Source organism: Nannospalax galili, unplaced genomic scaffold (genome assembly GCF_000622305.1).
Source record: "Nannospalax galili isolate Female #2095 unplaced genomic scaffold, S.galili_v1.0 scaffold302, whole genome shotgun sequence".
In the NCBI taxonomy this organism is placed as follows: domain Eukaryota; kingdom Metazoa; phylum Chordata; class Mammalia; order Rodentia; family Spalacidae; genus Nannospalax; species Nannospalax galili.
The window spans coordinates 2,235,328-2,247,620 of NW_008350120.1; the positions used below are offsets into that span (position 1 = coordinate 2,235,328).

A 12,293-nucleotide genomic window follows, 5' to 3' on the forward strand; every position below is an offset into this window, starting at 1 on the left:
GTGGGGATGGGGCCGAGGGCGAGGGTGGGGGTGGGAGCGAGATGGGTGTGGGGATGGGGCCGAGGGTGAGGAACTGATTTGCAGCAAGTTGAAGCAGCTTCTTCAGGTCTGACAGCAGAGCTAGGATTAGAGTCCAGGCCATCTGGTGCCGAAGGGCGTGGTCTTAAATAATGAAAAATACTCGTCTGAAAGATAGAGCAAACATGAATGATTCTTTGCATCTAATTTTTAAATATACAATCATTAGTCATTATGCGGGTGCTGGGAACTGACCCCGGGTCCTCTGCAAGAGCAACCACTCTCTTAGTGACTGAGCCAGTGTTCTAGTTTGTTTCACCATTGCTGTGACAAAATACTCTGACCAGTACCAACTTAGGGAGGAAAGGATTTATTTATCTTACATCTCCCAGGTCGCAGTTCATCAGGGAGCCCAAGGTAGGAACTCAGGGCAGGAACCTGGAGGCAGGAGCTGGAGCACAGTCCATGGAGGAACGCTGCTTACTGGCTTGCTCCCCTGGCCCCTGCTCAGTCTGCTTTCTTATGCAACACAGGCCCACCTGCCCAGGGGTGGCACCACCCACAGTGGGTTGGGCCCTCCCACATCACTCAACAATCAAGAAGGTGCCCATGGACATGGCCACAGGCCAGTCCTATGGAGGAAATTCCCCAATTGAGGCTCCCTCAACCCAGGTGTGTCAAGTTGACACTAAAGCTATCCATCACAGCCATCTCTCCAGTCTGTACTTAGCATGTAATTTTAATAAATATCTACATATTACTGTATTTTGAACCCATCATATGTAGTGGTGTTTTCCCATCTGTAAATAGATCATATGGGAGAATCTGTTTTTTTTTTTTTTTTTTTTTTGGTTCCAGCACCTTTTTTTTTTTTTTTTTTTTGGTTTTTTTTTAGAAAGGGTCTCCCTTTGACCCCCCCTGTCCTGGAACTCACTATGTAGACCAGGCTGGCCTTGAACTCACAGAGATCCACCTGCCTCTGCCTCCTGAGTGCTGGGATTAAAGGCGTGCGCCACCACGCCCGGCTCTGGTTCCATCACTTTTTTACTGACCTTCAGCATCTCCCTATAACACATCAATTCTGTCCCCAGCCGTTCAGCATTTGGGAAGGATGCATTCAGCAGATGCTTATGAAGTTATGCCACACTCCAGGTGCTGCCCTAGGGAGCAGAGACAGCTATGAGGGGGCACCCCTTTCCTGAGGTCATAATCGAACAGTGTGGGGGAATGGATTTACTAAAGAATTTGGGGAGAGTCGATGGGTGGGTGATATGATTTGTGAAAACTACATGATAAGATTTGACGATTTAGGGGCTGGTGAGATGGCTCAGCGGTTAAGAGCACTGACTGCTCTTGCAGAGGACCTGGGTTCAATTCCCAGCACCCATAAGGCAGCTATGGACTGACTGTCCTTAACTCCAGTTCCAGGGGAATCTGAAGCCCTCTTCTGACCTCCGAGGCATTGCAAGACACGGGTGCACTCACATAGATGCAGGCAATCCACTTATACACATAAAATAAAAATAATAAATTATTAAAAAGATTTGAATATTTAGTGATTCTTGATCCACTTACTGGGTTCTATATGCTTTGCAGCCTTGGGTCAGTAATTCAGTTCCCTATCTGGAACATATTTCCAGAATGATATTCAAATTGGGGATGAGCTGCTGTTGGTGGTGGTGGTGATTTGTCTTTGAGACAGTCTCTCACTATGTAGCTAGCCTTGACCTTGCCATCTCGCCGCTCAGCTTCCCCAATGCTGAGTTATAGACTGTGCACCACCATGCAAGTTCAGTCTGTGCTGCCTCCATCCTGGAAAGCCTCAGGCTCTAGGTTGGTCTAGAAGCCTATCCTCCTGTGGGTCTTCTGGCCCTGGAGTGAGAGACTGAGGGCCTATTTAGTCATTTTCCTGTTCCCAGCTCTGATGTGTGTGGCCTTATGGGAGCTTCGGCTGGACCTAGTCCTGTCAGGCCCTAGGGTCTAGGGTCTGGCCTCACCTGCTCCTGTGTTGTGAAGAATTCACATCCCATGGAGGCTGGGCAGTAGGTGTGATGTCAGGACAGCCAGCTTTCTTGTTTTAAAGCCCCAAACCTTACCCACTCACTACACATTCAAAAGCACCAAAGCCAACATATGGCAAAGTATGTTTAAAAATCGTAAAATTAACTTGTGAGAAATAGAAGTATTATCACACAGAAACATTTAATCTCAAACATCTTGAGATAATTTGTAAAGTGGAGCACATTCAGGTTTCCCAGTGCTAGGCAGCCTTTGATCCACCGTCAGGAGGGCTGGCCGTGCGCCCTGCTTTGAGGTTCTGCAGAGGGAGGGGCTGGTGCGTCCCCAGCTTGCCCGGCTCGCAGTGCTGCCTTCCCAGCAGATGGTCAGAGTGATGTTTTCTCACCCCCTTTATATTTAGGAGATTAGCGAATGCGTTTGGAACAGATAGTAGTATCTTGGCATTTGTTTTAGTCAAGACTTGGAATCCATCACCCAGAGTATCTTGACAGAAAATGGGCTTCTTCCGAAATGAGATGATGAAGATGCTCCTGTCAGAGCACAGGGATGGGAAGAGCTGCTTCCAGACATCTGCCATGACATTTTAGGAAAATTATATAACCATTTCCTAACCCCTCCAAAGTTCAAGGAGTCGGGAAGTAAGTGCTGGAGTTGCCTGTGTGTTTAGACTTGGGCTCCTTTTTTGCCTGTCACTGCTCTCTAGCCTGGGCAGCCTAACTTCTCAGACCCTCGGTTTTCCCGTCTGCAGAACTGGGCTAATGTCTGTTTTCTTCATGTTCACGTGAAGATTAGAGGCGTGTGAACGCGCTGATGAGATCAGGAGGGCAGACGCACACTTGGTGTGTTGGTGGCCACGATTCCGTTCCGCTGGAATCAGGTGTCATACTTAAAGCCTTGTAAATACTTTCTTTGAGATGATGTTTGATTCTCAGTGAACAGTTTTAACTGTTTTTAGGAGAGTGTTCTGAGGCCTGATATGTTGGGACTTGGAGTGCTTATAATGAAAGACTTGAGTGGGATGTGGAGTGAGCGTCGCCATCTAAACGTGTCGCTGACTTTGTGTTTTCAGGTACACCAAGCTCGGCTACGCGGGCAACACTGAGCCACAGTTCATTATCCCATCATGTAAGTAAAGCTCCACCTTGGGGTTTAAACTTGCATCTCTCGGTGTTTTTTAAGCATTCCCATTCTGCTTACTAAGGTGTTTTCATGTCTTTCACGGCTTGGGAAGGGTTATTTCAAGTGTTGCTGCAGGCTGTGACCTGGGCCCCCCTTCTCTGGATCCCTTGACCCCTTTCTTGGGCCCATCCTTGTCACTGGCAGTGGATTTCACCTAGGGAGCCGACCAGGGGCCTTTCGGTCAGAAGTCTGAACTGTCTGGGATAGTCTGTCAGGCTCTTCGAGGCTAATCTGATCGTAAGGGAGCACAGTTCTGTGGCTCAGCGCTGTCTCGGGCTGCATGTCTTTTACATGACACTGGCCACTACTGGAGGACTGTTTCTGTGGAAACGAGAGGTCTACTGATACTCTTACTGTGCTCAGATGTGTCCTGTTGTTTGGTTTTCAGTGAGCTGAGTGAGACCCTTTTGGTTCCCTTTGGGCACGGGCACATCCTCCTGCATTTTACTGCGGCTGGCAGTGTCCTCAAGGGCAGGGCGCTCTTTCTAGGCAGCATTTTCTGGTTTGAATCCCAGAGACCATTTGCTCAAGGGAGAGGTTTTGAGCCCACCACTGAGGGAAACTGGCTCCCCACAAGTAGCTTCTGCAGGTATGTTGAGATCTTAGACATGGCAGCTGCTTGCAGTTCAGTGACGCTGGGGTGCCTGCCTCTAGTTACCACGACCCACTTTGGACTTTAGGAGAGGAGGAGCTTGATTAGAATGTGCGTGTTGGCTGAAGTGAGCAACAGACCACTGGGAAGAGCACTCCAGTTATTGAGAAGACTGAAGCCTGTCTCCAGCTTGCTGGAGCCCTGGCACAGCCTGGACTTCCCTGGGGTGTGTGCTTCGATGCCACACACGGTTATTCCTGGTGACCATCATCAGTCTGGCGCCTTCATTTAAATTCATACAGTGGAATACTGTCTGCTGAGGCTGCCTTAAGGAATGACACAGCCTTGATGGCTGACCCGTCAGAACCGAATCACAGTTCTGGAGGCTCAGGGTCTAAGTTCAAGTACTGTCGCGGCTGGTTTCTGGTGAAGCATCTTTTCTAGGCCTACAGAGGGGCTGCTCTCTTTCTTTGTGTGAGAATATGTGTGTGTGGGAACAGGGGTCCCTCATCAGATTCGGACCCCTACCCTCAGGACCTCGTGCGACCTCAGTTACCTCTATGGAAGTCTCCAGACACAGTCAACAGTGGGGGTCAGGGCCTCAGCATTTGAATTTTGTGGACATAGTTCAGTCCCTGGCAACTGACATCTGTAGGGTGGTTGTTCTTCTGTGGATTTTATTAGGGCGTGTCTGCATTTCGTGCTGAGTTGGCAACTGGACTTCAGACTTTTCAAAGCAGAGCTGAGATTCTTAACATCATTAGAGCACATCGGCTAGAGGAGCCGGCTGTGCAGTGCTTCACTGTGCTGCCACTCGACAACCATCAGCAGCACGCCTTGGCTGCACCACTTAACCTGACATCGTCCAGGCGGGAGCTGAAGGCCGTTGTTAGCAGGCTTTCATTTAGCGTCAAGGACACGTCATCACAGACTGCGGCTCTCAGAACCTTGGCAGTGGCAGAAGCTGAAGGCGGTCAAGGTGGAAAGGAAGGGAACAAGGGGATGCTGAAATTCTAGGACATGGGGCATCCGCTGGCGCAGGTTGAGATGACCGGGCAGAAGCCAAGGTGTTGTGATAGGTGGGGGACTGGCCCACTCCCTGCCTGCCTTGGTGCTGGGGGGTGGGCCCATTTTTTTTTCCTGTTTAAAAGATGTCTCATTTATAAGACAGTCTAGGATGGATGGATGGATGTGCCAGAGAAGTGACAGAAGGGAAGCTGAGCTGGAGATGGAGCCCGGAGAGAGGGAGAGAATAATCTGGAAATATCACATTTACGTTCTGTAGAGATAGCTGCAATGTCTGGTAAAATACAGACACAGACCAGAGATAAAGAGAGAGGGAGGAAGGAGGGGGAGGGGGAGAGAGAGAGGGAAAGAGGGAGAGAGAGAGAAGAAAAGTCAGAGGGTGAGAGGGAGAAGGGAAGAGAGATGAGAGGGAGGGAGAGAGAGAAGAGGCATTGAAAGTTTCAGGCAAGGTGTATGTGGTGGAAAGAGGCTGAGGGGCAGGAGGAAGAGCCGCCAGGTGAGTGGCTCCAGGAAGGGAGGCCAGACTGCAGAGAACAGGTTCTGAGGTGTCCTTAAAAAAGTTAAACCAAGCCTTAAAAATTGGTTCTGGTAAGAAATACAAAAGAAAATACAAGGATCCCGGGCCCCACCGCCCTGGCCCCACTGCCCTGGCCAAGCACGTTAGCATCCAATTTTGTATCAGTGTCAACAAATGTAATCATGTGCTCCATCACCCAGTGTTGCCAAGTGATGGGCCATGTGTGACAGAGGCCTTGGGAGATGATGTCATGAGTGACATCATAGCTGTTTTAGTCAAAGTCAGTACAGCTGCTACAAGGCCACCCAGTGTGTCATCAGATCACGGAGGCCCGAGTGACTCCATCTCAGTTGAGTCCCAGGCTCTCTCTCCTGCAGTCCCCCTGTTCTCTCTCTCTCTCCTCCAGTGCCCCCCCCCCCCTTCTGGTGGACATTTTCTGCTTAGGTTTCTAGTCAGTGTTTTAGCTTTACACGATATCTCCAGCGGTCCATTTTGTGAATTTCTGAAACGACTTCCTGCCAACTTTCAGCATTATCTTAAAAGTCCTTTTCAGCATCGTTTTAAATATTTATCACTGCTCACAAATACAGGTCTGGAAGAGGAGACTGTGACTCAGTCTCCTTTTGTAAACCAGCCTTGAATTCACTTCACGTCCCCTAGTGTCAGCCTCCCAGCACTGAATTGCGGGCAGGGCAACTATATCTGGCTAACTTTTCTTTTTTAAAACATGGATATTTTCCGCCCTTCCTTCTGTACAACACAGTGTAGGGATCGTCTGCTTGTTCACGTGTACCGTTTCCCCAAGGAGGGGCGATGGAGCTGTGCTGGGCTCTTGGCCGCTCAAATTTTTATCCCACAAGGGCCGTGCTGACCTCGGGCCATCAGCAGCCTGGGGAGCGTCTGCTTTTCCACAGCCTGGCCTTGAATTTTGGACAGTCCACTGCATGTCATGTGATGGTTTTTAAACTCTTTCTCTGACCAGCAGTAAGGTTGAGCATCCCTACTTGTCTGTGTCTTTGCTCATCTTTAAAACTTGCATTTTTGGCCATTTTGGTGTTTTAGGGACTCTTTGCATGTGTCATGTACTGATTTGTTAGCGATATTGTTCCCTCTTTTATGATTTGTATTTTTTATTTATTGCTTTGATTTATTTATGTATTTCTTTTTGCGATGCCAAGGTTGAACCCAGAGCCTTGTGCATGCTAAGCAAGCACTGTAGCGCTGAGCTGTACTCTAGACCACCGTGACATTTTTTAAAAATGATTTTTTTTGTCAACTGGAAATTTTGAATTTTTATATAGTAAAATTTTTCTTTTTTTCCTTTTATAATGTTTCTATTTTTAAAAATGCATTCCTACTCCAAAGAACTCGAACTTTGAGTTAATTTTAAAAAATATATGTAATGAAACAGCTAATTTTATTTGTTTTCCAAGTGCAAGCCAGTTGTCCCAACACTGTTGACTGAGAATGCATTCTGATGGAACACTTCCTCTGATCCTATCGAGGCAACATTTATGCTTGGGAATATTTTTGTTATCGAGACAGAACCTCACCATACAGCTCAGGTGGACCTTGAGCTTTCGTCTCTCCTACTTTGGTCTGAGTGCCGGGATTGCCGACGTGTGCCCCCTGCCTGGCCCGTGCTTGTCTTTCTTTTGCTCTGTTATCTCCCTCTGCAGTAGGGTGCCGTGTGCACACATTGCCCTGTCGTAGCCTTTACCCTGTGGGTCTGACTTCTTGAATGATTTGGCTCTTCCTCTGTGGTATAAATTTTAGAATCAGTTTAAATTAATTTATGAAAAGCTATAATGGAGTCTTGGCTGGAGATACTTTTTATCAGTTAATTTTGAAAAAGATTTACACCAAATTTGATGTTCATCAGTAAGATGAATATTCAGTTTCTGTGGTTGTGTTTTATTGTTTATTCACATCTCTTGTGTTCTCAGTAATGTCTTACAATGTTTTTTGTTTTTTTTTTTTTGGTGTTTTTGAGACAGGGTCTCCCTGCAGCCCCAGCTGACCTGGAACTCACTATGTAGACCAGGCTGGCCTTGAACTCAAAGAGATTCTCCTGCCTCTGCCTCCCCAGGTGCTAGGACTAAAGGTATGTACCACCCTTCTGGGCTTACAATGTTCTTTAAACTACTTCTTCATACCTTGGGCTAGATTGATTTTTAGGAACTTTGATGCTTTATTGCAGTGTGAATCTATTTTTAAAATTGTTTTCTAATTAGTTATTGCTCATATAAGAATGTTCCTGGGGCTGGAGAGATGGCTCAGCTGTTAAGAGTGTGTACTGCTCTTCCAGAGGACCTGAGTTCAGTTCCCAGCATCCACACTGGGTGGCTCATATCCTCCTTTAACTCCCAGTCCAGAGTATCTGACACCCTCTTCTGGACTCTGTGAGCACCTGCACTCATATGTACACAGATCTTACACAGAGAAGCACATATACACATAATTTAAAATAAAATAAATAAACCTTAAAAAAAGAATGCTCCTGAGATTAGTAAACTGTTTTTGAACCCAGTAACTTTGCTAACCTATTTGTTTGACAGTCTGCAGATCACCCTCCCTCCCTTCCTTCCTGTGTGTGTGTGGGTATAAGTGATGTATGTGCATGTTCATGTGGGGGCGTGTACATGTATGTCTGTGTGTGGAAGCCAGAGGTCGATGCTGAGTGTCTGTTGATCATCCACTGCCCTATTTTTTGAGACAGGGATTGTGCTGACTGGAGCTCATCAGTTTCGCTAGGCTAGGTTGCCTGACCAGCCAATGAGTTCCAGGGATCTGCCCGTTTCTGCCTCTTTATTTAGCCCTGGTATTCTAGGTGTGTGTATTTCTGTGCTTGGATTTACATGGGTGCTGGAGAGCCAGGCTTGGGTCCTTGTGCTGGCACAGCAAACCCTTTATCAGCTGAGCCTTCTCCCCTGCCCCATGTGCAGATTCTGTCATGTTTCCTCTGCAGACCAAGTAATGGTTGTTTTATAATTTTAGCCTTTTTGTGTTTCCTTTCTTGAGGCTGTATTTTGTTTACATTCATTTATTTTGTGTGTGTGGTGTGTTGTGCGTGTGTGTGCGCATGCGTGTGCGTGTGTGTGGTGGGTCAGCACATTGTCACAGAGTGCATGTGAAGGTGGACACTTTGGGAGCATCAGTTCTCTTCTACCATGTGGGCCTCAGGGATCAAACACAGGTTGTCAGGTGTGGTGGCAAGCCCCTTTATCCTCTAAGCCTTCTCACTGGTCCTGGAGGCTGTTTTGCTGGCTAGAACTTCTGTTAACATAGTGACTAGATCTGGACTTGGCAGATGCTTTTTCTTTCTGACTTTACGGAGCATTTAGTCTTCTGAGAGATTCTGTGTAGGTTTCATGGCTGTGCTATTTCAGTTTCAAACAGTGCTCTTAGAGCTAGGCCTGGTGGCACAGGAAGGTGATCCCAGCACATGGGAGATGGGGGCAGGAAGATCAGGATTTTCAGGTTATCTATAACTACATAGTGAGTTCAATGCTAGCCTGTGCCACACAAGACCCTACTTTAAACAAAAAGAAAAGAAAGAAATGATCTGGGAGCTGGGCACCGTGACCCAAGGCTGTGAGCCCAGTGTCTGGGAGGCAGGAGGTTGGAGAGCTTGGGGCCAGCATGGGCCACAAAGTAGGAGCCTGACTCAAAAGCCAAAACCAACCTAACCAACCAAAGTTTTGTATATCTACTTTATTATATTCTTTTAGAGCTGTACATGAATGTTGACATTATCTCCTGAGAGGATAAAGTTTTGGGTATCTGTGCTCTTGATTTGCTGACTTATATTTCATAGACTTTGGATGTTGAGTGGTTATTTCATTTTGGCGAAAAACCCCACCAGGTTATGAAAGACAACTACATATTGAACCTATGCACAAATATTTATTCTCACACATGTTGCCTTGTGTGCAGAGGAAAGCATCCCTCGTCAGTTTCGTCCTTGTGCAGACATCAGAGCTGGCGACCCACAGACTGAGAAGGCCTCACTAGAGGACGTGGCGAACAGCTTCATACAGCTTGTGACTGTGTTTGGGGATTTTGCATCAGTGTTAGGTGTCTGTTATCTTCATTTCTTTTGCTGTTTCTGTCTGGTTTGTGAAATAAAATTGTACTGGCTTCATAAATAGGAGTTTGGTAACTTCTGGAAGTTCTGTGAACAGTTAGTGTAAGATAGGAGTTACTCTTTGAAGTTCTGGTAGAGGGTATAACATTCTTTTGGGAACTATGCTGGATATTTTAATTTTAATTTTTTGCAGCGGGGAGGGTCTCATTTCATAGCCTAGGTTGGCTTTGAACTTGTGACAGTCCTAGTCCTCCTGCCTCAGCTCCTGGGTGCTGGGGTTGCAGGCGTAGGCCAGGCCAGCTGGCTGTGAAGTGCTCTTGAGACACAGACTTTATGTCTACGTGTGTAGACATAACTTTCTTTCTTAGATGTATTCTTCCTGGGAGTTAATGACTTCAGATGACCCCTTGGCCTCAGATAGCATTTTTTACTATTTTATTTTTATTTTATATATATGCATGTGTTGTGTGCATGTATGTAAGTGCACCCATGTCGTGCAGTGCCCACAGAGGTCAGAAGAAGACTTTGGATTCCCTTGGAGCTGGAGTTACAGATGGTTCTTAGCCACCATGTGGGTGCTGGGAACCAAACCCAGGTCCTCTGCAAGAGCAGTCAATGCTCTTAACCACTGAGCCCTCACCAGCCCTGACCTCAGATGACTTTTTAGCATTTAGGAAAAGTCTGTCTTTTCTGGTTACCCATATTCTACATCCATACCAATTTTTGAGCTGTAGTACTTTATTTAGGAATATTTTATTAAGTTTAATCTTATTCGTGTGTATGTGTGTGTGTGTATACATGTGCATATGTGTGTGCACATGCATGGGCTTGTGGAAATCAGAGATGAATATTGATGTCAAACTCTTTCTTCCCCTTATTCATTTTTAAAAATGATTATTATGTGTGGGATGCATGTGCCACAGGGAGGCCAGAGGCAACTTTGTGGAATTGGTTATCTCTTTCCACATTTACATGTGTCTTGGGATCAAACTCAGATCTTGGGGTGCAAGGGCCTTTACCCGACGAGCCATCTTGTCTGCCCTCTACCTTATTTCTTGAGACAGTGTCTCTCACTGAACCTGGTTCACCGATTTGACCAGACTGAGGTCCTCCTGTGTGCCTCCCCAGTGCTAGGGTTAGAGTCATACACTGTGCACTATGTGGTGCTGAGAATTGAACTTGGGTCTTTAGGCTACACGCTGAGCAATTTTCCAACTCAGCATCTCCCAGGTGTGTTTTGTCTTTTTGAAACAGGCATTGGCTATGTCGTTCAGGCTGGCCAGGAACTTCCTATAGTGCCCACACCGACCTTGAGCTCTATCCTCTTGCCTCGGCTTCCTGTCTTCCCCTCATGCTGGGACTGTAGATAGGAGCCACCATGCCCAGAGGCATCTTTTTAGTTTTGACTCATCATTGCAGTAAGTTAGGTATTTTATTAGGTTGTTTAAATTACTTATAATCTTTAAATTATTTCATTTTGAAGTTATTATAGATTTATAGGCAGTTACAAAGATAGTTTAGGGAAGTCAGTTTACACCATATACAATTGTAGCACAGTATTAGAGCCAGGAAATGGACCAACAACATGTGTGCCTAGGTCTGTGTTTGAAATTACTTCTCAAGAGTTTTTTGGTGGCTCTTAGGATCCTTGTTTGATAATTTAATATCTCTCAGTGCCTCTAACAGTTGTCTTATTTGAGTTGTTTCTGATTCTTGCTATGGTAAGGTTAGTCAGGGTTCTCTAAAGAAACAGAACTGGTAGAATGTACAGAAATAGAGTCCGAGTAGTTCAACAATGGCTGCACCACACTGGAGAGGCTGAGAATCCGTAGTCATTCAGTCCACAAGGCTGGATGTCTCAGTAGTACCAATCTGGCGCTGAAGGTCTGACAAATTCCAAAAGATCAGCTAGTCTTCAGTCTACAGCAGCAAGATGGACTCACCAGCGAGAGAGAAGGCAAGCAGCAAGAAGCCCACCCACAGTGAAGAGACTTTTAAAAGAGACTATGGGCTTTTAAGTGTTTGGATTTTTTAAGGATTGTGCGGTTTTTAAGGTTGTACTGTCTTATGTTGTGATATTAACATCATATCTTGTATCTTGAAATTGGAAAGTTATGGTTTAATAGTGATGTTTGTGTGTCGGGGAATTGCCTCTATTGGACTGGCCCTGTGGCCATGTCTGTGGGCATCTTCTTGATGAGTGATGTGGGAGGACCCAGCCCACTGTGGGTGGTGCCACCCCTGGGCAGGTGGGCCTGTGTTGCATAAGAAAGCAGGCTGAGCAGGGGCCAAGGGAGCAAGTCAGTAAGCAGCGTTCCTTCATGGCCTGTGCTCCAGCTCCTGCTTCCAGGTTCCTGCCCTGAGTTCCTACCTTGGGCCCCCTGATGAACTGCGACCTGGGAGATGTAAGCTGAATAAACCCTTTCCTCCCCAAGTTGGTATTGGTCAGAGTGTTTTGTCACAGCAATGAAGAAACAAACCAAGACAGTAAGGGAGATGCCTCTTGTTTTTACCAGTTTAGGGTCAAAGTGCAGGTCTTCAGTTGACCTCTGTGGACACCTAGCTGGGGAGGGACGCTGTGTTACTGTTGGGTAGGGAAGAAGTCAGGGTTCTGTAGCATGCTGTGGGTGCTGGGGTGCTGGGGTGACACTCTGGGCAGACACTCTGCCACTGAGCCTTGGCTCCGTGTAGCTTTATCCCCTTGTTTGGATTCCGTTACTTGCTATGTCATCATTAAAAGAAGTACCATTTCTCTCTCTCCTGCCTCCTGCCCTCACTTCTTGTGTCCTTCCTCTCTTCCTCTCTCCCTTCCTCCCTCCCTTCCCCTCTCCCTTCCCCTCTCCCTCCCCTCTCCC

At 46.7% G+C, this 12,293-nt stretch overlaps 1 protein-coding gene across 4 annotated transcripts in view; it reads left to right on the top strand.

Moving 5' to 3' along the window:
* Actr3b (actin related protein 3B) overlaps positions 1-12,293 on the top strand; it is a 93,622-nt gene that overhangs the window by 26,710 nt on the left and 54,619 nt on the right. For 3 of the 4 annotated variants that reach the window (XM_008847256.3, XM_008847255.3, XM_017801716.2), the window contains exon 2: positions 3,107-3,162. The exons of the other annotated variant lie outside the window; for it this stretch is intronic. In XM_008847256.3, coding sequence (XP_008845478.1) covers positions 3,107-3,162 — 56 coding nt within the window. The remainder of the gene's footprint in view (positions 1-3,106; positions 3,163-12,293) is intronic. 4 annotated transcript variants of the gene reach the window in all.